The sequence below is a fragment of the Vidua chalybeata genome, chromosome 5, assembly GCF_026979565.1.
Source record: "Vidua chalybeata isolate OUT-0048 chromosome 5, bVidCha1 merged haplotype, whole genome shotgun sequence".
Lineage (NCBI taxonomy): Eukaryota > Metazoa > Chordata > Aves > Passeriformes > Viduidae > Vidua > Vidua chalybeata.
Genome location: NC_071534.1, coordinates 14,387,162 through 14,410,407, shown reverse-complemented (window position 1 = coordinate 14,410,407; position 23,246 = coordinate 14,387,162). Strand labels below are relative to the sequence as shown.

The window sequence follows — 23,246 nt, the reverse complement described above, 5'->3', positions numbered from 1 at the left end:
AGTCTGCTTCAGCATGGATGCAGAAAGTGATGCTGCCCAGTCTCGGGGGAGGGAGGGAGGGAGGGTTTCACCAGATTCCTGTTGTCCCAAACACAGCCTGCCTGTACACAAGGCAGAGCAGAAGGCATGCAAAAGCGTAAATTAATTCCGTGCTGGCAGAACTGGAAAGCAGGCTAAAAACAGCTGGCTATACTTCAGAAACTTTAGTTCTAAAAGTATCAGCGTAAAGAGGCGTCAAATTTAAAAACCAGGACATCTGCAGGACCTGAGCTTACAAGTCTTTTGGTTATTTAAGTTCCTGTAATGAAACCTGAGACTGAAAAAGTACTCAATACATGGGTAACAAAGACCTGATAAGAGACTGGGGTTTTTTATCACGTGAGCTACCTTGCAGAAGTTTCCACAAACAACATGAACAAAGATATGATATGAAGGAGTTTCATGGGCTGAGATCTCCGGTACGGTGTGTGACTGTCACGTCCAGGCAGCGCCCAGGCCAGAGATGGCTCCTGGTGGCACCTGAGAGCCGGGGAGCCACCGGGCGAGGCCTGGGGCGCAGGGCAGTGCTCAGCCCACGGAGCTCCCGCTGTGCTCGGACAAGGACGAAGCCACCGATGACAAATCACGGGTGAAAATGTAGGAAGTAAATCTGGACACCCACTCCTGGGGAGCCTAAGACCCCGCTTCTTGCCGGCTGGGTACAGACCCACCTCAGGGCAAACAGGTGCCCCGCGGGCACGGCCCGGGGCAGCGGCAGTTCCTCGGCGCCTCGGGAACTGGCCCCCCCGGCCCTTCCCACCGGGCTTCCCGCATCCGGCCCCGAGGGACCGGCCCGCGGGACCGGCGGGTGGGGGAGGCCGAGGGAGGTGGGAGGAGACATGGGAAGGACTTCGGTTGCCACTACAAATCTGGTGACAGACGCGCCGTCGGCACATGGCGATGGGCAGGTGGGTGCGGGGCGGCGGCCGGGCCCGGGGCGGTCGCGGGGGTGCGGATGCTGGGCGAATGCGGGGATGTTGGCGGCTCTCCCCCGCCACCGCCGCGCGTTTCCCCGCGGGCCCCCCGCCGCCCGCTGCGCTCCCCGCCCGGGCGGGGGTGTGGGGCGGGCGGGGGCGGCCCCGCGCGGCACTGACGTCGCGGAGGGGCCGCTCCGAGGCGGCGGCGGCTCGGGGCGCCCAAGATGGCGGCGGGCGAAGGGTGCGTGCGGGACCGGCGGGCGGGAGCGGCAGTGGCGCGGCGCTGCCAGCCCGCCCGGGGCCGGCCTGCGCGGAGCAGGTGCCCGGCGGAGGGGAGCGCGGGGCGGGAGACACCGGCGCCTTTTCCTCGGGGAGGGACGGTAGCGGTGGCGCGGTGTTTGCGGAGGGCCACCTGAGGAGGAGGAGGAGGAGGTGCTCATTGTCGCGGGGGCGAGCCGGGCAGGGCACGGCGTGGGGTCGGGGGAGCGGGACCCTGGGACCGGCCAGCCCCGCCGGGCAGCAGGGGTTCAGCCGCCTTCCCGCCGCGCTCGGTGTGTGGCGGCGTACCCCTGCATGGGGCCCGTTGCCTTACGCGTCCCTGAGGGGCCGGGAGGACGTCGAGGTGAGGGAGAGCGCGGGGAGGAGCGGAGGGCGGCGGTGAGCAGGGCCCGCTGCTCTCGGCTCCTGCCTGTTGTGGCCAGAAGCGAAGTCGCGCCATGTCGCGGTGCGCCGGGGAGCGCCGGACCTTCTGCGGGAACGGCCCCGCGGCACCGAGCCCCGGGCCAGCCTTGCAGGGGTGTCTGTACTTGCAGGGGCTGTCAGAGCAGGAGCTGTCAGAGCAGTCGGAGATGCTCGATTTTCTAAACGAGATGAACTGTCAAAGTGTCACTTCAGATCAGTAAGAAGTGCTGTGTTTTTCGTGCCGGTGTGAAAGTGCTTCAATCCGTATTATTTGTTTATCGTCAAGTCTCCACTGCAGGAAACGCGCGGTTATTTGCAGTAGTAGACATCGAATTTAAAGCTATACCGCTGTCTGTGGTGTCCTGGGGTAAATGGCCACTTCGAGGCAGCACACTGGATGCACATTATTTAGCTGGTAAAAAAAAAAAAACATAGAGCAAAAAAAGTTAAATGGCACGGCTCCAAAAAGGGAGACTAGGGGGGTTTCTTGTCTAAGGCTGTTCTGTTAGAAATCGGAAAAAATTCACGAAATTTCTTTTTGAAGTGCTGCTTTGATTTCAAGTCTAAATTGTTACGCCTGCAGGACTGTACTGCAGCTGGAGGTTATGCACATAAGTGTTTCGCTGAGTTGTTTTCTTAAAGAAAACTCCTTTAAACAAGCAGTAAAGCAGTACATCTGCCATCTGGTTACTGTATTTGTTATCTAAAACTTTGAGTTGTTGAAGTACCCATGACTCCTGTGTTTTCAGATATTCAGCAGGTACTCTGAACCTGATGAGAATCAGTTTGTAGACGGTCATCTGATTTAAAAGCCAGAATATAAATGGGGCACAAGGGCACACATATGTGTGTATATAATTGTAAAATTCTGTATTGCATTTCTAGTCTAATGTTGGAGACTTCTCATTTATGTGTCAGGCAATTAATTACAGAAGTAGTGACTAAGGGTAAAATACAGCCTTTCATTTATATTTATAGTTATAGTTTATAAATTTAGCTGTGAAAATCACCCTTAAATTGTTAAAATCTTGCTCTTTTTTTTTTTTTTTATGGAACAGAAATGGAAGAAAACCATCAATTTTCATGACTTCTAAGTTGGTTTTGGCATCAAGTGCTTTTTCAGCTCATTAATTACCCAAAAATGTACATTTTGCCAGCCTTTCTTGAGTGGAACAAAAGGAATGAACGTGTCAGTAAGATTGAAATATGGTACAATAAATAAATTCCTTTTCTATATATCTTTGTTTCTAGCTTATGAAACTTTGGTGCAAGAAAAAACTTCTGTGTATCTCTCTGTTTCCAGACAACTTAATGCTTCAATAGTACTATTCTATATAGAGTAGAAGTAGAGCTAGTCGTTGTTATTTTGCTTACTGCTCAGGTCTGTGGTAAGAACACAGAGGGGGGCTTGATCTCTGAAGTGCTGGTCAACTAATTCAAAGTTTCTTTGTGTGTGTGCACAGAACTGAACCTCAGGAGAGAAGAATGCAGAAACTAGGGCTGAATAACTTCCTTTAGGGAATTTTAACATCGGAGCATTAGATTGTACTATTTTATTCCAGCTGCAGTTTTCAGGTGTGGGAATGAGTATGCAGTATTTTTCCTGTTTCTTCCATCATTGTCACTTCACTCCTATTTTTTACCCTGAGATCTTTTGCCAAAATTTGGTTCTAAGGTACAGTTTTTAAATATTGTGGGCTGATGCAGTCTCAGTACTTCAAACATTCATTATGTCAGTGTGCTGCTTGACATTAATCTGAAGTTTTCTTGGTCTCACTTTTGTACTCTGGGCTTTTTTACAGTGTTTTCAGATATTGCTGTCCTTTTGACCAAACTGCATTTTGATTTCTTCACTTTTTTCCAAAGAAAGACTTCTCCCATGCTAAGATGTTTCCTCCCCCTCCCCCTTCCACCCTGGCTCTTTTCTCCACACATCGATGTAGGTGGGAAAATGTCATGCTGGCTTGCTTGCTGGTGGGGGAGCTGGGGCTTTAGGTTTTTCCCTTCGAGGTGCTGAGCTTGTGCTTTCGTAGAATTGTGCTGCTTTTGCATGAAGAGCTTGAATGTGCGGTCCTGATTTACACAGTGGCTGTCCAGAAATCAGTGGACTGTTTTTGTCCTCAGTCTGATATCTGCTTACACTGAGGCATGTAAGCAGTTTTAGTCTTGAGAATGTTTTTAAGTGTGAAAAAAAATAATCTGCTCATATAGTATTAAAAGGAAGGAAAAATAAGGCACAGGGTTTATGCAGTAACTTTAATGAATGTAGAAAGAGTTGACCTGTCAGATTGCTCTGACTGACAGCATTGCTGTATGTGATAGCCCTGTGGGAAGGCAGGGTTTAGTGTTCTTTTCTGGTCTGATGGAAAGGACTGTTACTAATATGTTATGCAATAGAATCTATATATGTTAGCCCAAACCCACAAAGATAAGTCTTGTCCCTTAAAATTCTCTATACCACATTTAATTATTGCAGCACACTTTACATACTTATTACTATCCTGAATTTTATCAGTGTTACAAAAGTTCCAAAAGTTTTGCTGTGGAAAAGAGGTTGTCAGACTAGAAGATGTGAGATAATGCTGATGATCTTATTTATAAAGACAATATAAAAAGCAAACTTACTGTTTGTAAAAGAATCTAATTAGCAGCCTGCAGATAAGATTGCTTTTTAGAAGGAATGAATGTTATGGGTGCAAGCAAGATGAAAGAGTTAAGCAAGCGTTACTTTTGTGATCTGTTGACCATAGCACACAAGAGATCTCGACCTCCCCAGTACACTGTGGCTGGTACTTGATCTGGGAACTGCTGGATGGTTCCCCAGAGGTCATGGTGCCTGAAATTCTTTGGTGCAGTCAGTATGGACTGGAAACAACTCTTAGCCAGAATGAATGAGAGATTAATAGGGGCATGTAAAACTGCGTACAGATTTTAGTTTCTCTACAGCTGGTTCAAGCTCTTCTTCATTACAGAATAAATTCTGTACAACACATGCAATGCTGGGTGCTGATTATGTGCTTAGAGACTTATTACAGCTCTTGTGTTGGTATCTGTATTGTAACATTTTAAAAGGCACTAGCCATGGGCCAGTTAACCAATCGAAGCCATTTTTGGTTGAATCTTTTAATGACAGTTTTTATCAAAGTACCAGATGAAAATTAGAGCTTCTTTTCTAGCCATCAGCAACCATTTACCTGTTTTCTTTCCTTAGTAGTGTCATGTCATTGTACATTAGGATTCCCTCTAGCTAATGTTTATTTTACACTAAACATCTGTTCTCTATTGAGTAACCTATTCAGTGTTTCAGAACTGTAGAAATTGATAAATTTAGCATATAGGCTAATACCTGGAATACATTTTTTTTGTTCTATCCAGAGTTGTGTAAATCACTCAGTACTGTTGTAGTATGGCTTATTTACCTGTAGAGCATAGAATCCAGGACCTTTATACTGTACAGCCTAAGCCGGGTGCAGAGCATGTATTTGAAATGGCAAACTCATCTCACTTGGCATAGACTGAATATTTGACAAAGCCTTGAACTCCTCAGGTAAATTAATTGTTTCATCTGGCAAGCACTGTGCGTAATGGTACTGGTGCTATGTGCTCTTTGGCCCTTCTGGTCAGTGATGTGGTGGGCACAAATGCCCCAGATCAAATGTAATCACTTCCTGATGCATCATAGCATTGTAATTATTTATCTCTAGATATTATATCTTAACGAGATAGTCAAAATGGTAAAAACAAGAATGAATCACTGTCTCTTTTTAATTTTTTGCTAATCAGAGACTGTCTCTTTTGGGTAACTGCACCTTATAGGAGGAAGCAAAAACAGCAGCTTTGAACAAATAAATGCAACCATACAAACTTAGTAAAGGATATAAGCCAGTGCTAGCCAGATTTTCAAATTAACTTTTGAAGACCTGAATTAGAAAGTTTTTATAAAGTTTGTGGTAACTGATGTAGATACCTCCTGGTATTTCTGTCTTAAGAAATCAAGTTCTGCTTCGTAAGTTACTCTTTCAGAGGTGTGAGGATGATGTGTTAAAATGTAGATATTTCAGATACATTATTATAGAGATAGTATAATGGGGTTGACTGAGCACAGAGGGGCAGTGATTTAATTGAAGTATGGATTAATTAAGGGTTTGAGTTGTATAAAGCCTCATTTGTCTGAACTGTTGGCACTGTGTAAACATAATAAATTTAAGTGAACTTTGCACTTCTGTACCTGTATACTTAGGGGTAGAATTAATAGGGGAATTTTGGAATCTCAGAATGGTTTGAATTGCAAGAGACTATAAAGATCCTGTAATCCAATCCCCTGCTGTGTGGAGGGACACCACCAATTAGATCCAGTTGTTTAAAGTCCAATCCCACCTGGCCCTGAACAGTTCTAGGGATGGGGGCATCCACAGCTTCTTTAAACAGCCTTTCCCACCCTAAGTTGCTTTTGCATCCAAACTCTGCAACAGCATCTTTTAACAAAATCATTGCCCCTTAATAAAAAAAGCCAAACCAGGCCTAAAGTGTAGCTAGTATGCTTCAGTCCAGAGCCACAAAGCACTGGGAATATAAACAGTGGTATGCAGGCAATTTAGTGTGAACGTGGAGCTGCTGTTGAAGGTGTTGAGTGTGTGTGGCTCCACATGACTGATTTCTTTCATATGTTTGGTGGGACTCAGCTGGATGATGATAGTGATCTTCATCTTAATATGAATTTGGTACACTGACTCCTGTAAAAGGGATACGGTTGGGTATTTATTAACTATAACTTTCTTTTTTTTTTAGTTGCAGATTGAAATATGGGCAGAAGATAGTTTGGATGATGTGTTTTGCCAGCATATCTCTGCAATTTCAGTTTTAACAATGGATAAGTGTAAGCACGTAGGACGTCTGCGACTGGCCCAAGATCACTCCATTCTCAATCCTCAGAAGTGGCATTGCATGGACTGCAATACTACGGAGTCTGTGTGGGCGTGCCTCAGCTGCTCACATGTGGCGTGTGGAAGATACATTGAAGAGCATGCACTAAAGCACTTTCAGGAGAGCAGCCACCCAGTGGCATTGGAAGTTAATGAGCTGTATGTTTTCTGCTATCTCTGCGATGATTACGTTCTCAATGACAACGCAACCGGTGACTTAAAACTCCTGCGGAGTACATTAAGTGCAATCAAGAGTCAAAACTATGACTGCACTACCCGAAGTGGGAGGACTTTGCGTTCTATGGGTACCAGTGATGATTCCTACCTTGCACACGGCGGTGCCCAAGCCATGCTTCGGAATGAAGACAGGATGTTCACAGCTCTCTGGCACCGACGGCGTGCGGTCCTTGGCAAAGTATTCAGATCGTGGCTTGAGTTGACACCTACTGGAAAAAGGATTTTGGAAGAAGAAAGACGTCAAGAAGAAGCAGAGCTAAAAAAGGACAAAGCTAGGAAGAGAAGACAAGAAAGAAAACGTGAGTTGAAAGCAGAGATGGAAAAGATGCCTCCAAGAAAGAGCAGTCGTTTACAAAATCAGATTAGAATGTCCTCAAAACCAGAACCCTGCCTTCAAAAAACATCACAGAACATGGAATTTTTGTCAGAGTTGAAAGAAACATATACCTCAGAAGAACTGAGATTGAAAAAAATAAGTGACTCTCCAATTAAACGAAGGCCTACAGTGACTCCTGGAGTAACAGGACTGAGAAACCTGGGAAACACATGCTATATGAATTCTGTCCTGCAGGTATTAAGTCACTTACTTATTTTTCGAGAATGCTTTTTAAAGCTTGATCTCAACCAAACTCAGGAACTACTGGTAACAGCAACCAATGGTAAAACAAGATCTTCATCTAAACACCTGTCAATAGCTGCCTCAACATTACAGGTGAATGAGAACCAAGAGAAAGTAAAGGGATCATATTCTGTAAGGCGGCCTAGTTTGTCCTCTGGATTAAGTGGAGGAGCATCAAAAAGTATGGAACTTATTCAGACCAGGGAGCCCAGTTCAAAGCATATTTCTCTCTGTCATGAGTTGCATACTCTATTCCAGGTTATGTGGTCTGGCAAATGGGCACTGGTGTCTCCTTTTGCCATGCTTCATTCTGTGTGGAGACTAATTCCAGCCTTCAGAGGGTATGCCCAACAAGATGCTCAGGAATTTCTCTGTGAACTTTTGGATAAAGTACAGCAGGAACTGGAGACTACAGGGACCAGATACCCAGCTCTCATCCCTGCTTCTCAAAGAAAACTTATAAAGCAGGTTTTGAATGTGGTTAACAACATTTTTCATGGACAGCTATTAAGTCAGGTATGTTTTATGATTACTTTTTTTAAGGTGTTTAATGATTTATAGTTCTGGATTTACTCTAGTCAGTCAGGGATGGACATACTTCATAGGTTTATACATTTATAACTGTTGAGGGGGGATGGTGAGGATATAATACACCGTTTCAGAAGAAATATTACACAATTTCAATAGAAGCCACCCTGTAGCCCTCCCACTACCAAAAACTAGGCCATTCAAACTGTTAGTCATTTGGTATTTTAAAACACACCTTTCCACCTACTCTGAGAAATACTTGTATTTGCTGTTAAGCACCAACTCATTTGAAGGAATGAAGGATTTGCAATTTCAAGTATCTGGCTTATCACTATAGTGCTACTAGATAAAAGGTGTTAAGGAAGGTTAATTTAGTGTAAGTAGAAACTGATTAGGTAATGGATATCATACAGGACATTATTTCACTAAATAGCTTGACTTTGAGACTGATTATCAGTGAGTAATTGCATGTCATGATTTTATGTACAGAAATACTAATACGTCTTTTCTATTGCAACACAAAGATACAGAAGGCTCTGTCAACACAGGAACCAAATTTGTGGGGTGGAGGCAATGGTGATTTTCCTTCTTTCTGCATGACTCTTTTTTTTTTTTCCTACTTCTCAGCTCTTTGTTAAGTATTTCAGTGTGTTCACTGCTATTATACATATCCCAATAGTGTGTATGAATGTCTGAATACTGACTGAACAAACAAATGCTTGTTTCTGTTGAATTAATCTAAAAACTAACCACATTGCAGCAGGAACAGAAGTTGGGAAATTCCTGGCTCCTGGAATAGATCTGTAGTATACATGAATATGTTAACTGAGGGAGTGTGGAAGCATTTGATGAATATTGTGTGTAAAGAAAAGGCTTAACACAAAAATGTCTGTTCCTGGTATTCTGACTATTTGATTGATGGTTTAATGTTTTAATATGTAAAACTAGAAATCCGAGTGGTTTTTGACTAAGGTAGGATTGTTTACTGCTACGATCCCTGTAAACTCCCAGGGTTGTTTGCAGCAAATGTCAGCCCTCAGTCATTTTAGATTTTGTGAAACTACTGGAAACTGCTAGATCTATCAATAAATCTGGATCACCAGCTACCTTCTGCCTGGCCCAGAGTACAAGCGCTTCTGTGGCATACTTCCTTTCCTTGGGTACTACATATCTTGTATCAGTGTTGCACAACTGGAAATGTTTAGTACATTATGTAATTAAAGAGTTTTTTGTTTGAAAATTCCATTCCTCTCCAAAATAGCAATTTTGCCAGCAAAATATGGTTATTTTTTTAGGAATAGTGACAAGGTTTGCTTGTGTTGCAAACCTCCTTACAGGATTCATTGCTCTAGTAAGAATTTTCAAGGCTCTAAAGGCACAGTGTCATTTCAGCAATAACTACTTTCACATATTTTTACCTTTATATGGAGAAGTTTGTGACTAGAAACCCTCCCACCTTCCTGAGACCAGGGGAGGAGTAATGAGAATTCACTAGTGAGTAAACTAAAACCAATACAAAACAAACAACAAAAGAAGTCCTCACTTCCACACTACTGAGTAAACCAGAAAGGGAATTAAGCAGTTTTGAGGTATTCTGTGACTTCTGTGACTACATACAGCTCTTACTGCAGCTGCTCCATGTCTGAGTGCAGAATACAGCCTTGATCACCTCAAGAATGCCTGAAGTGAGAGGAGCAAGAAAAAGAGTATTGAGGCTGTTATCTAGTAATTTCTCCCTGGCTCATTAAGCAGTTCCCATGGACTGTTCAACACTTTACCCCTCCCAGTGTTCCTTTTGTCTACTGCCACTCCTTTTTTTTTGTTTTAGTCTTCACTTGTGGTTTTGAACATGATAAATATTATAAGGAAAAGGTAAGCCCTGAAGATTTAAATTCCTTTCTTGTAAAATATATTCAGGTCATCTTAATGATTTAGTCCCTGGTGTTTGTACATGGAAAGATGAACTCTAAAAACTCTGTTAGGCAATTATTTTTCTTTCCTCAGTATTATTTCCTCATCCTACATCATGATTTCACTAGGCATTTGTCAGAACTGCTTTAATGAAGTTAACAAAAAAGACAAGAAAACACCCATGCAGGGCTGGAAAAAAACCCAAACTTCATGCTCTGTCATTGCATTTTGGGCAGTGCTAGCTCTTAAAAGCAATGAGTGTACGTTTAGTCCTTACAGGCTTAACTTTATCTATCTACAAGGTAAAGTAATACTGTGATAAACATAGTAATAAAAATAAATATGTACCACTGTGACAGTATTACAGTTTCTCTCTAGAAGATAATTGGAGCTGTTCCCAGCTGCCCTTATTAAAAATAAGACAGGATTTTATTCTAGCATGTTAAGTTACATCTTACTTCATTGAAAAAGGGGAATTGGGAATTGTGTTTCTGTGTGCAGTTGCTTTCCATTTTAGACCCCCTGAAACATTACCATACTTACTGGCCCTTGGTACAGAAAATATAAGTTCAAGATACTTGATTCTGTGAGAGACTGAAGTGCCATGAAGTCAATTTTCCTGACCTTCAAACCTCACAAATACTATGAACTACTCTTGATGATAAAGTACACAGAGGATCCCTTACAGTGCTGATAAGCTGCGTGTTTACTTAGGTATCACATTACTTTCACATGTGCAGCTCAACTTTTCCCCCCTTCTTCTAGTTCTAATTTAACTTGAAGGGAAGTCATAATCCTGAGTTGCCATCCATCTGTTGCTATTGAAGTGCTGCCTGGTTCAGCACTAACTGAATTTAGGATCTAAGATTAAGAAAGCAGATAATTGAGTGTTTGAGAATCTTATGCAGATTACTTTTTGATAACTAGAAAAAGTTTTGGGTGATGTCAAAACAGTTGAATGTTTTATATGAAGTAGTTGTTTTTGTTTTGCTATTTTCTCAGCTGATTTAAAGTAAGTTTTCTTCATCTACTGCTTGAAATATTTTACTATTTTATGGAGTACTAGACTAGGTAATGGGTAACTCCAGGGATAGCATGAGCAAATTGCCTCTGTTTTTTTATTTTATGTTTATTCTAATACCTGTTTTAGGATTTCAGCTTTTTACTTTGCAGTACTGTGAAACTGTAGTATCTGGTACATCTAAGAGAAGTAAAGATCTGCATTGTAGGTGCAAAACCCTTCCCCACTGCTAGTCTTCCTGCAGTGATTGGAGAAAGTGGCTCATACCTCTCAAACCCATTGGGACTCTGAGGAGATCTCAATATGTCTATTAAAATCCTAAATGTTTTCAATCCCTCAGTGCTGGTACTCTTGTGGAAGGTACTTACTGTCTCCTGTCCTCAGCCCTTCAGTGGGAAACTACTGTGCTATGAACTCATGTGGCAGTGGTAAACTGACCCACACTGGCTCACAGATCTCTAAAGTACACTTCAAGAGCTCAAGTATGTTAGCTGTTGTCTCAAGAGTTTTTTGGCTTGTATTTTTTTTAAATGGTACCAACTAAATACCACAGTATGCAACAATTTTTAAAGTATCTTTATTTCAATTTTGTCCATATTAAGCAAGGAAGGGGGGACAGGTGTGTTTCTAAAAATCCAGAAACTGAAATAACAGATTTTATTGTGTGCCACATGTACTCAGAAATCATATGAGCAGAAATTCTTGTGCAATGATAAAATCCACCTTGAGCTTCCTTCTCCAGCTGAACAGTCCCAGCTCTCTCAGCGTTTCCTCATATGTCAGATATGTCCAAGGCCTTTCATCATCTTCCTGGCCCTTTGGTGGACTCAGTCCAGCATATCCATGTCTCCCTTTTTTCTGAGCACTGGACCCAGCACTTCAGCTGTGTGGGAGCTGAGAAGAGGGCAGGGATGACCTGCCTGGACCTGCTGGTGATGCTCTGTCGAATGCAGCTCCACAGGCTGTTGGCCTTCTTTGCCATAAGGGCACATTACTGGCTCCTGGACAGCTTGTCCCCCAGGTCCTTCTTTTCCCACCCAGCCTGTACTGGTGCCTGGCTGATTCCTGTAGGGCTGCATGATGGCCCTGTCCTATTCCCACTGGGTGGCAGTGCCTCCAGCCAGCCTTACCAGCCACTCCTCCTGCTTTGTGTCATCTGCAGACTTCTCAGAGTTCAGAAAAATTGGCTCCAATATTTTTTATAGCAATGCCTGATAGGAACTAGCTTCTGATACCTCTAGGCATGCTTAAAACTTCCTAAGCAGTTTGATTACTTCCTGATCATTTTTAAGGTGGAATCTGAGCAAAATGCTTCCCCCTGCTCCTGCTCAGCACGGCAGAGTAACAGTATGTAGTGATCAGAGAAAGGGATATGCCAGGTCCCAAGGAGTGAAGTAGGTTCTAACCAGTGTAGTATGTAAACTATTCTTAAAGCATATTTCAGGACAGATTGTCTGAGAAAAGGGGAAATGTGATTTTTGAGTTGTTTGAATGCTTTCAGTTTTGGGTAGTATGCTGTGAGTTTTAGAGTTTGGGGGAGAATGCTGAGGGTGATCCGTGTACTGCTGAGTATTAAGTCTCTTACTGAATGGACTGTTAGAAAGACAGAACTTCAGGCAGGTAATGGGATGATTTGCACTTAAACCAGTCGATGTCATGTATACTGATTTCTATATTTTGGTGTTAGTCTTTGTGCTTTTATGTTTAGCCTGACCTACAAAATGATTGTCAAGTTGTTTTCCAACTAGATGAAAGTAACATTTAAAATTAATCTATAAGAGGCCATTGAATCACAGACTGCAGTTTCCTGTGGTTACGCTTTATGTTATTCTGCTAAACAGATAAAGATACTTTTGAGTATACTGTATGCTTATCACTACAAAGTTCAGTTGGGTTTTTTTATGCTGACAGTCATATGAATTCTGCATTTTAGCTGTATTCCAGAGATTCCCTTCAATTACTTTCTGTGCAAAAATTGAGTTACTAATCATTATATATAGGTCTCATCTAGTGAAAGCACAAAAATGGGACTGGCTATTTTACTCTTCTTAAAAACAACAAAGGAAAAAAAGAGTTGGGGCAGAGGTGGTTAAGCATTTTCTTTCTTCCATGCAAGTGCATGGCACATAGGCAAAACAGTTGGCGATGAAGTTGGCTTTTTCTGCAGCAATATGTTAACTATTTTCTTTGGCTGCATTTACACTGAATGCCATCCAGGCAGTGGCTGTCTGTCACGTTATTGTGGCCACAATGATGCTTGTCTGCGTAGTCTCCGTGCTTAGCTTGAATCAAGCAATTTGATCCAGCTCTTTTCAGTCTGGCCTTTGGCCCATGATTGAATACTAGGCTTTAACCAAACAATTGTACTTAGTACCTGTGTTTCAAGGCATGAGAGGGTGGTCAGGGCAGAACATAAGGTAGAGATTTCAGACTAGTTAAAATCTGTAATTTACTTTGTTCTAATGTGAACTTTTCATTTGCTTTGCTATAAATGACAGTATTAAAGCTTCTTATAATAGCAATTCTGAATTATAATTGGAAGGTGGAATCAAACTGAATTTATGAAGTATAATCATAGAGACAGACATCTGAGATTGCTAGAGTGGACTCACTTCCCTATTACTGTTGTGCATACTTATACAAGTATGAGTTACACTGGATAATGTAAAGAAGTAAATGTAAAAATGTTACGTTGGATAAATGCATAATGTTTTTGCCGTGTGAGTTCATGTTTGGGGTTCGTTTTGTGTTTTATAAAATCTCATCTCAACCAGCTTTTGAACAGTTTTTACAATTTCTGCCCCTCTCATGGAGAAAGAAAATCTAGGTTGCACTGTGTGAATGATAATGGAGTTTGAGATAAAGGAGTCCCATTTAGGACAGAAAGAAGAGTGATGGGAATGTCATGAAGCTAAATGCCAGGAAGAGTGATGGGAATGTCATGAAGCCAATGCCAGTGGATAGGCCAGTGCAGATGAATTCCACAGAAGGCTGGGAATCCTCCTGCTTTTTGAGTAAGCCAGTTGGTAAGCGCAGGCCTGGCTAAGAAAAACACTTCCACCGTTCTTGCAGCCGTGCTTGGCTGTCCTTTACCACCATCCAGGAGCAGCGAGTGCACAGGGGCTGATGGGGTTGCCTGGGTGTGTCAGGTTACCCTGCTGTTGGCATCTACAGAAATCCCAGAGTTTAACTCTACTGCAGTGAGGACTGGCTTGGATTTGAGGAAATAAGTGCAGCTGTGTATGAGTGTAGGGTTTTGTCCCCACAAATCAGCTTTGCTCACAGTTGCATGACGAGACGAGAAGCAGATTTATTGCATCTGTTCGTGTTCTTCAGGTTTTTTGACTGGCAAAAATTGGAAGCTGGGTCTATTATTCATGTCTTTTTCTCTGGGATAATACTCATTAGCTAGTTGGGAAAGAAGATCTTAACCTAGGTTATTAATATAATACACTAAATTTAAAACCTCAGAATGTGTTAAAATTATCTGTATTGAAGTCACATGTGTTCTACATCCTGAGCTCCTTAATCTTAAGTGTGCGCTTATGCACAACAAATTCTTACATAACTCATCAGTTAAATAAACGTTTGGCCCAACAAAATTACTCATTTGTACAGCAGAAATTTATTAGTCATTCTGGATTTAAGCTGGAGTGTGATTGAACTGTGGCCAAACATACCATTTTGTCTCCCATGTCTAGATTTCAACTCTGAATTGTTAATAATTTGTGGCTTTGAAATACTGCCAGATGTTAGCACTTGCAAAAGACGCTCCTGACAGTGTAAATTAAAAGAGAAGAATCTTCTATTTTCTGCCATGTAAGTTTGAAGTTTTGTTTTCTAAGAACAAGGCAGGGGCATTTTCATCTTAGAACTTAAAGCAGTTAACAGCTTTCCTAACTGCACTGCAGAATGTTCATGCTGGGACACGTGCACTAGGTGGCTAATGCAGAGAATGGAATATAAGCTGTTGCAGCTACTGAGTGCAGTTACAAGAACACCTAGGGGGAAGATACCATGAGGTGACAGATAGGTCCTTATATAAATGATCATGAAATACCAAAGCACGGTGAATAATTACCTAACAGCAAACCTTCAGAGGAAAACAAAGGAGAATCTGAACAAAACCGAGTGGACTTTCACACTTGTGTAGGCTTACTAACCAAACTGAAGGGAACAACACTGAATTTATGTAGAACAGCAGCAGTATAAAGGGGTCCCTGTGAAGTAACAATCTTTGGATGTCACATGAATTTTCATTCCTTCATTACTGTGTCTTTGCATTAGTTGTTCCGAACAACTTGTGGTATTTTCCTAAAGAGGTAGCATGCAACACCTGATGTGTTGTCTTTCCAGCTTAGACAAGCTACTGCTTTTAACTTATTTTCCTATGTATTGAATGCTATAGTAAATTGTCTCCTGCTGTAGTATCTACATTTTCCAGGTTGACTCACTTCACTTCTTTACATTTTATTTATGTTGTTTTACTGCTTGTCCTTTCCCTAGTGTGACGATGGATCCACTTACTGAAAGAAGAAATAAATTATTTTTACCTGTTAATTTTTCTTTGAAGAAGTGTGCTTCCTAATCCAGGCTTCCCTGGAAGACTTACAAAGTAAGAAGGATATGACTTTAAAATCCCCAGCTGTTCCTTTTTTTTTTTTTTTTTTCTTTTGTGTGTATGTGTGTGGTTTTGATTTATTTTGATTTATTTTTAAATTAACCTATATTATAATTTCTCATGTAAATTTTCCTTTTGGAGAAAAGACTGCTGAGACTTCACCAGCTTCTTTCTTTTGGACAGTCCCAGACAGAACATTTTGACATTGTTTTTGTTTCTCAGTAAAACATAAGAACACTTACTTGTTTGTGATAAGAGTTTTGGACATGCTGCTTCAGAGAAAAGACATTAGGTGTATCATTTCTGTTGTTAAATGACTTTGTCTTGTCTTTGCTTACCCTTGGTTATCTCTAGGAAAAAGAATCTCTTTTTAGAGCTGTGTTACGGTACATGTTTAGCAAAGTACATTTTTGAGTGTAAGCAGCTGGTGAAATATCTTTTTTACAGGTTACATGTCTTGCCTGTGACAATAAATCAAATACCATAGAACCTTTCTGGGACCTGTCCCTGGAGTTTCCCGAGAGGTATCACTGCAATGGCAAGGAGATGTCGTCTCAGTATCCATGTCTGCTGACAGAAATGCTGGCCAAGTTTACAGAAACTGAAGCTTTGGAAGGAAAGATATATGCATGTGATCAGTGCAACAGTGAGTAAAGGCAGTATGTACTCATGCCTATGTTCTCTGCGTAAAATATAAACTGACAGTGCAAGTATAGAAGTCTTAAAAGTACATTGCAAACAAAGACCTTTTCTTATGTCCTGGTGTGGTCACTTGACAGCTGTTACTTGCCCCTAGAAGATTAAATTGGTCAAAAGATGTTTTGAAGTGTGATGCTTCATTTAGATACAATCTCATGACACACTAATGGGGTTTCTGGTACTCCCAGGGGAAGAAGCCATCACCTTTTTAAATTAAGGTGATTAATGTAAGTGACCACAAGTATTTTTTACTTGCACTGTAGAGTAATCATTGCAAAACAGCTCTCAGAGCATATCCTTTTTAAGGAGGCACATACCGCAAATATTTAGGTCCACACAAATTCTGTGGATAAATCTTAGACTGAAATACGAGGCTGTTACCAAGATTTGTTTTGTGTAACTGTGTGTTTGACCTCAGCAAAACGAAGGAAGTTTTCTTCTAAACCAGTTATACTCACAGAAGCTCAGAAGCAGCTTATGGTGTGTCGACTACCTCAGGTTCTCAGATTACACCTTAAACGGTTTAGGTAAGTAGTACTACAACAAAAAGTGTTGCAAACTGACAGATTCAGTCTTGCTCTACCATTGCTTAGGATCAATGTTTTTCAGCATCAGTTTCATTTCCTTTTACTAGTATGGTGAGAAATAGTTACTAGAAACTTATTTTTCTCGTTCACTTGAAACATCAGTAAGATATGTTACAAGTATGAGTTTTAACTTTTAACTTTTTGGATTTCAGATACTTGCTACTTCAGTACCAAAATTATTTTATCCTGTTTTCAGTCAAAACCTACTTACCTTGCTCTGAACTCTACTGGTAAAAATTAATCTTGTGGTAGAGTAGGATGCTCATAATCAGTAATGCACAAAACTAGACTGTATTCAGTGGAAGTCTCAGATAACCTTCCTATATCCAAATACATAAATACATTTAGCCTCAGAGAAGGGAAGTGGACACTGCATCTCTGTGAACTCATAGCCCAACATCAGTACTGTCTGTCCCTCGTACAAGGGAAACTGAAAATGAGATAGAATAAATGAGAAATACCAAAGAGGTATAGCAGGTGGGAAATACTTCCTACTCACCACTGCACAGATCTTAAGATAGATGTTTCAGAAGATGAGAACAGTAGGTACCATAGACACATTTAAAAGGCCTTGAAATAAAGTAGTGAAAGAGGAAGCTTAGAAAAAAACACCAAACCCCAGCATTTATTTTGTGCACAGAATAACAGTGAAAATATTATGTTCAAACATAATTCAGAATGCTGTCCTCTTTCCTTAAAAAAAACGTAAGTTTTCATTTGATTTAACTTTCCAGGTGGTCAGGACGCAATCACCGTGAGAAGATTGGTGTACATGTTAGTTTTGATCAAATGCTAAACATGGAGCCTTATTGCTGCAGGGAATCCCTCAAGTCTCTCCTGCCTGACTGCTTCATCTATGACTTGTCCGCCGTGGTAATGCATCACGGGAAAGGATTTGGCTCAGGGCACTACACTGCCTACTGCTACAATTCTGAAGGAGGTAGGAACCAGCTGGGAAATGAGCAGTGAGGGAGAAAGGGGTGTTCCTAATTCTAAACTGATACAAAAAGTGTCTTCTCTCAAAAGCAAAATGGAATCAATTGTAGCTGATGTGCCTGAAGTGAGAAGTGCAGCTCTGTAGACCAACAGTTCAGTTTTTGTATTGCCTTGTTAAATGTGTTCTAGCTATAAACTCTCTTGTAAATCTGAGGAAGCTAAGCTAGGCTTTTAAAACATTGAGGTAAATAAACCAGATCAACTGAAACAGTTTACTATTTGTACACGACTCATTAAATGGGACCAAACACTAATTAATTATTAAATATGATGCAATTACTTAAAATCAGTGTCCTGATGACTTTTTTGTTCTGGTATATTTCCTTATTGTAGGATTTTGGGTACACTGCAATGATTCGAAACTCAACATGTGCACTATGGAAGAAGTATGCAAGGCTCAAGCCTACATTTTGTTTTACAGCCAACGACTTACTCAGGCAAATGGACATGGTAGAGTCCCTTGTCCTAGCACAGCTGAAAGTCAGCAGCACACAGAATTAGCTGGCTGTTCCATGGACAACAGTAGCAGCTAATCCAAAGCCAGTTAACTGTGTGTGTGGTAAAGGTTTAAATTGTCATAACTCTGTATTTTTAAAAGGAAGTACAGTATTGTACTTTTTCAATGTTTATATAGTTTTGTATTAGTTGAAGTACTCTTTACAATGGTTAGCAAAGGTTTTTATTGACAATAAGTAACTTTCAAAGTACCTAGAATTTCAATACAGCTATTTTTTTAAGGAAGAGATTGCTATGTGCATTTAACTTTTACCTCAGGCTATTTTTTTAAGCTGGTTTTGTATTTTGATAATATTTTTGAATTGGTTTAGAAAATTTACTTCAATGGGCAACTGATATTTGTCTGGTTAATTTTCTGTATATGCTTGTGTACATTTTATAGTATAGTTCTAATGATACCGTGATTCTTACTGTCTTGCAGGAATTGCTACTAGGTCTTAGAATATTGACATTCACCAGCAAGGAATGTTAAAACATGTCAGATAGTAACTGAATTTTTTGTAGGCAACTCTCTGTGAAATTATTTTGCAAGCTTGAATGGCTATACTGAAGATACATTGATAGAATTTTTTAAAATCTGAACTTGAGGAAATAGAGCATGAAGTTATTTTCATGTAAGTATGTAAGAGGAGTGTTTAATATCACAAGAATGTATCTTTACCAAGACTTGCATGTTTTAGCCTTAACAAACCTGACAACTTAAAGCTCAAGTGCCAAATTAAAAGTAATTTAACAACCAGGGGCTTTTTTATTCCAAAAATGTAAAAAGTTTTCTTAAACAAACAAGTAAAAAACTCAGTAACCCCCCCCAACAATAAAACCACACTCACTCACCCCATTGTCATTGCTACAAGAACATTAGCATCCCTTTTCTTGAATTGGACCAGCTTACTTTAAGCTGCAGCAAGCATTGTCTGTCTCAGTCATCCCTGAACAAACAGCTGATGAAAAGCAGCTGCAATGTTTGCATGAAAGCATTCTCGGTCTGGTTTCATTACCCACAACTGCTGTACCTTATACTACATGGTCCTACCACTAGCATTAACAGAACTGTGCAGTGAGGAGAATTTAACAAGCAGGAATTATCAATCCTCCACATACAGTAGTTAATGCCAATTAAATTTTAGTAGTGAAGTTATTTTGTGTAAGTCCTATGCAAATTGTTACCTCATCTTCTGTGAAGTTTATACCTCAATAAAATGCCTTGATATGGACAGAAAAGTGTGTGTGTACTGGAATAAATTCCTACATTATCATTACATTTTTAAAAATTAGTTTTAGATTTTGTCTAACAGGAGTTAAGGTGTTAACTATACTACTGCTTTGGCCATCTGTCAGTGATTTAACAGCTGGTTTTGCTATCATTTCTGTTTCTGAAAAATGCCATATTACAGCAAGCACGTAGCAGCCTCAGATCTCAAACTTCTTGGTCTTGTGCTCATCCTAATTAATTGTGCAAAACAGTTCATGTGCTGGTTTGGGGAATTTTTTGGTTGATTGGGTTTTTTGTGGTTTTGTTACTGGGTTTTTTTTTCTTTTTTTTTAGCCAAAAGCCATGTGCTGAAGTGAGTGATCTGACAAATGTACTTGTTAAGGCTGTTCAGTCTTTCAAATACTTTCCTCTGCTGTCCTGGCTGGTGAGGAAATGCATGTAATTTAAACACCTTTTTATACTTACAGGTAGTTCAGAAAATTTGCCTTTTAGGCTTCTGATACTTTTTCTTCCTCCAAGCACATCTCTTAGGAGATCCATAGGGGTCTTCAGAGACTCAAGCATTAACAGAAGAGTCTGTCTTTGGACATGTAGAGAGCAACTTGGGTGTGAGAGTTAATTAGTCTCAATCATCACTATTAAGCACATACTTAAGTGCCTTAGAAGGAATCTTACCCTGCCCCCTTTACTAGAAAGATTGCCTAGGCTGTGCTTCAAGCTATTCCCCTGCATTGCAGCAATGATTGCTAAGTCCCAAGTCTTTCTCTGAAAGACATCTTTAGCTCTGCAAAAGCAAATCCAGCTTTCCTCCATTGCTCCTCTTGGGTAGAACAAGAGAAGAGGAGGAGAAAGAGTCCTAGTCCTCCTAATCACAGCAGTGGGGAGGGTAGAGATGATTAGTGCAGTCCACCACAAAGATGAGATAATTCAGGTGCTCTTCTCCACAGCTTCTGCTTCAGTTCTTAATACTTAACTCGTTCAGGTAGTATCTCTGACCCTTTAACCAGATTAAGGCTGTTGGCCTCCCTTGCCATAAGGGCACGTTACTGGTTCGTGGACAGCTTCTACCCCAGGTCCTTCTTGGGGCAGCTGCTTCCCACCCAGCCTGTGATTCCTGCCCAGGAGCAGGAGTGGGGATTCCCTCTCTAGAGCTGCATGAGGTTCCTCTTATCTCATTTCCTGGGCCTGTCCTGCTCCCCTTGTGTGGCAGTGCCCCCAGCTGGCCTACCAGCCACCCCTGCGACTTTGTGTCATCTGCAAACTTGCTGAGAGATCACAGGGACGCAGCGCACAGGCCAAAGCAGCCTCACTTTAAACTGAAAAATAGTAACAGTTTCCAGTCCCAGGTGGTAATTGATTTGTGCATCCTGACAGCACATGCCTTCACTTTTCTCTAGTAGTAGAGAAGGCTTCTACAGAGCCCTGTCCCATTTAAGGGATTCAGAGATTTAGCCTTACTGAAAGGAAAAAAAAATAGTTTCAAAAACTGGGGACACAGGCACTTCCAAAACAACTAGGTAAAAAATTTATTGTATATCTGAACTGCTGACTAGCCTACACAGCTTTTGGGTTTTTTTCCTAGAGCCCTGTACCTTTGTAAAAGAAGGAGATGTAAACATCAGTAGAAATGCAAAGCAAAGCTAAAATGAGTATGACTTTAAATTAGAAGAGTTGGGTGCGTGTCATGGCAAAAACAAGTCAAAAATGATGAGAGTCACAAGAGAGTTGTCTGGGTTTTGTTTTACTTTTTAAAAATACTGAAACATTCAAAATTATAAAAACAGAAAAGCCTCTTGAATCCTTGTAGAAAAAAGTAGCTATGCACAAGTCCTGAAAAATATAACCTGCTTCAAAGCATGCCATGCTTTTCTCAATACTCTCATGCTTTTCTCAAGCTACATAAGAAAGTCTTTATCTGTAAACACACCTTTGTGAAAGCGTTTGGACTGAGGAAAATATACTGCCCACCTCCCATTCTGGACAGCTGACTCATGTTCCACAGGAGGCCAAGTACCAACAGTGCATAACCCTGGGAAATGACTAACAATGAAAAAGCCTTACCTTCTTTTTTGGGAAGAAAGTAGGATTTCACAAAATTCCTCTATCTCCACAAACACCAGTTGTAAAAATCAAATTAACAAATTCGTTATGTTTACACATCCCATCATTAAGTTTGCGTACCATCTTACTGTGGTTTTGTACTGTTCTGAAATACAAGTAGTATTTTGATTCACTGAAGGGAACATGACGCAACCACATAGAAATACACAGCAGCAGTTTCCTTGCTAGAACGGGAATTCCACTTGCCTCCCCACATGCCCTAGTTAAGCCTCCTCTTTGAAATGCTGTGGTTATACTCACCCGGCTGTGTTTGCTGTACCCACCAGCCCTGTCTTACCCACATCTAAGAGAAGAAGCATGGTAGTTGAGTCTAAAATTAAGTAAGTCTTAGGCCATGCTTTCATTGCTCAAGGTCAACTGTACATACTCTAATGTATGTACAAGAAACAAGATGACCCCATCTTCTGGGTATTTGAAAACAGACTTCAACATCTGCCTTTTGGTAAACTTGATTTTGTCAAGTGATGAGAGCATGGTTCACTTACCAGACAGCATGGCCAGGACTCTTTAACACTTACAGCAGCAGGAAAAGGCAGCCTGAAGAGCATGAGAGCAGTAGGAAATCCATTTATTTTAAGGAGGTAGAAATAGGGTTTGCCTTTTACACTGCCAGACAGAAAGATGCAGGAGGGCCAGCAGCACAGGGTGCTTGTATGCAGATATACCCAGTTAAATTTATGGGCAATAATCATCACGCTCTGCGAGTATTTTTCTGAGTCATTTCAACTTGTTACACATGATTACCAGTCTCTATGTGTGAACTAACAAAACAGCCAGCAAATTAAAAAGTTAAAAGAGGCCATAGTCTAAACTAGCTCTGCTAGTCCGGGTCTACTATATCCAGGTAAAAATCCCAAAAAAACAAAGGAAGAAAACACATCATTGATCTGTAAAACCAAATGTTTTTGGAGTTACTATCAGTGAAGTTAAGAAAACCTTAAGCTGTAGAAACAATACCAAGTCCCACTGAGCTACTACTAAACAGGCACCTTCTAGAGAGGAAAGTCTGGAAATTGCCAATAAGCAGGCAAGAACTAGAACAGATTTGTCTTGTTTCTAGCAGACTTTGTACAAAAATAGGTGAGCTGGAAGCCAGCCAGGCTACAAGAACCTGCTTGTGTCACATTGAGAAGTGCAGAAGAAGTATGGTCTTGTTGGCATAAATAAAAATAGCAGCAGCAATGTACCCTGCAACTCCACTCACCAGAGATTCTTGCAAGTGCCAGCTTCCACTCTGCAATGCACAAGCACCCACACTAGCTAGTTTCTTGGGAAGCTGAGACACACATAACCACACAGCTGCATAAATTAGAATTCATTGCTGGGATGCCAAGATTCCCAAAGAGGAACAGCAGAAATACACATTTCAGTATCCCACTTCATCGATTTCTGCAAGTTTAAACAGCACCAAGTTTGAACAATACTTGTAATTGGGGTAAAAACCCCACCAGTGTCTATTATTTTTAAACTGTAGGCAATACATGACACTGCTCCCCTCTAAATTGCAGGTCACATAGAAGAGAGAATAACGGGTATTTTTAAGTTAATATGAACTCTTCTATAGAGACAGGCTGTGACTATTAAAGAGCAGGTGAAGTGTCTGTTTTCTAAGAACTTA

The 23,246-nt window shown here is 41.0% G+C and overlaps 1 protein-coding gene across 1 annotated transcript; it reads left to right on the top strand.

Annotated features, from left to right (window-relative positions):
* Positions 1 to 287: 287 nt before the first annotated feature.
* USP44 (ubiquitin specific peptidase 44) lies at positions 288 to 19,509 on the top strand. Its single transcript, XM_053943919.1, has 6 exons — positions 288 to 947; positions 6,426 to 7,931; positions 15,944 to 16,142; positions 16,614 to 16,722; positions 17,517 to 17,722; positions 18,112 to 19,509. The coding sequence occupies exons 1-6, from the start codon at positions 879 to 881 to the stop codon at positions 18,309 to 18,311; spliced, it is 2,289 nt and encodes a 762-aa protein (XP_053799894.1). The 5' UTR covers positions 288 to 878; the 3' UTR covers positions 18,312 to 19,509.
* Positions 19,510 to 23,246: the final 3,737 nt, after the last annotated feature.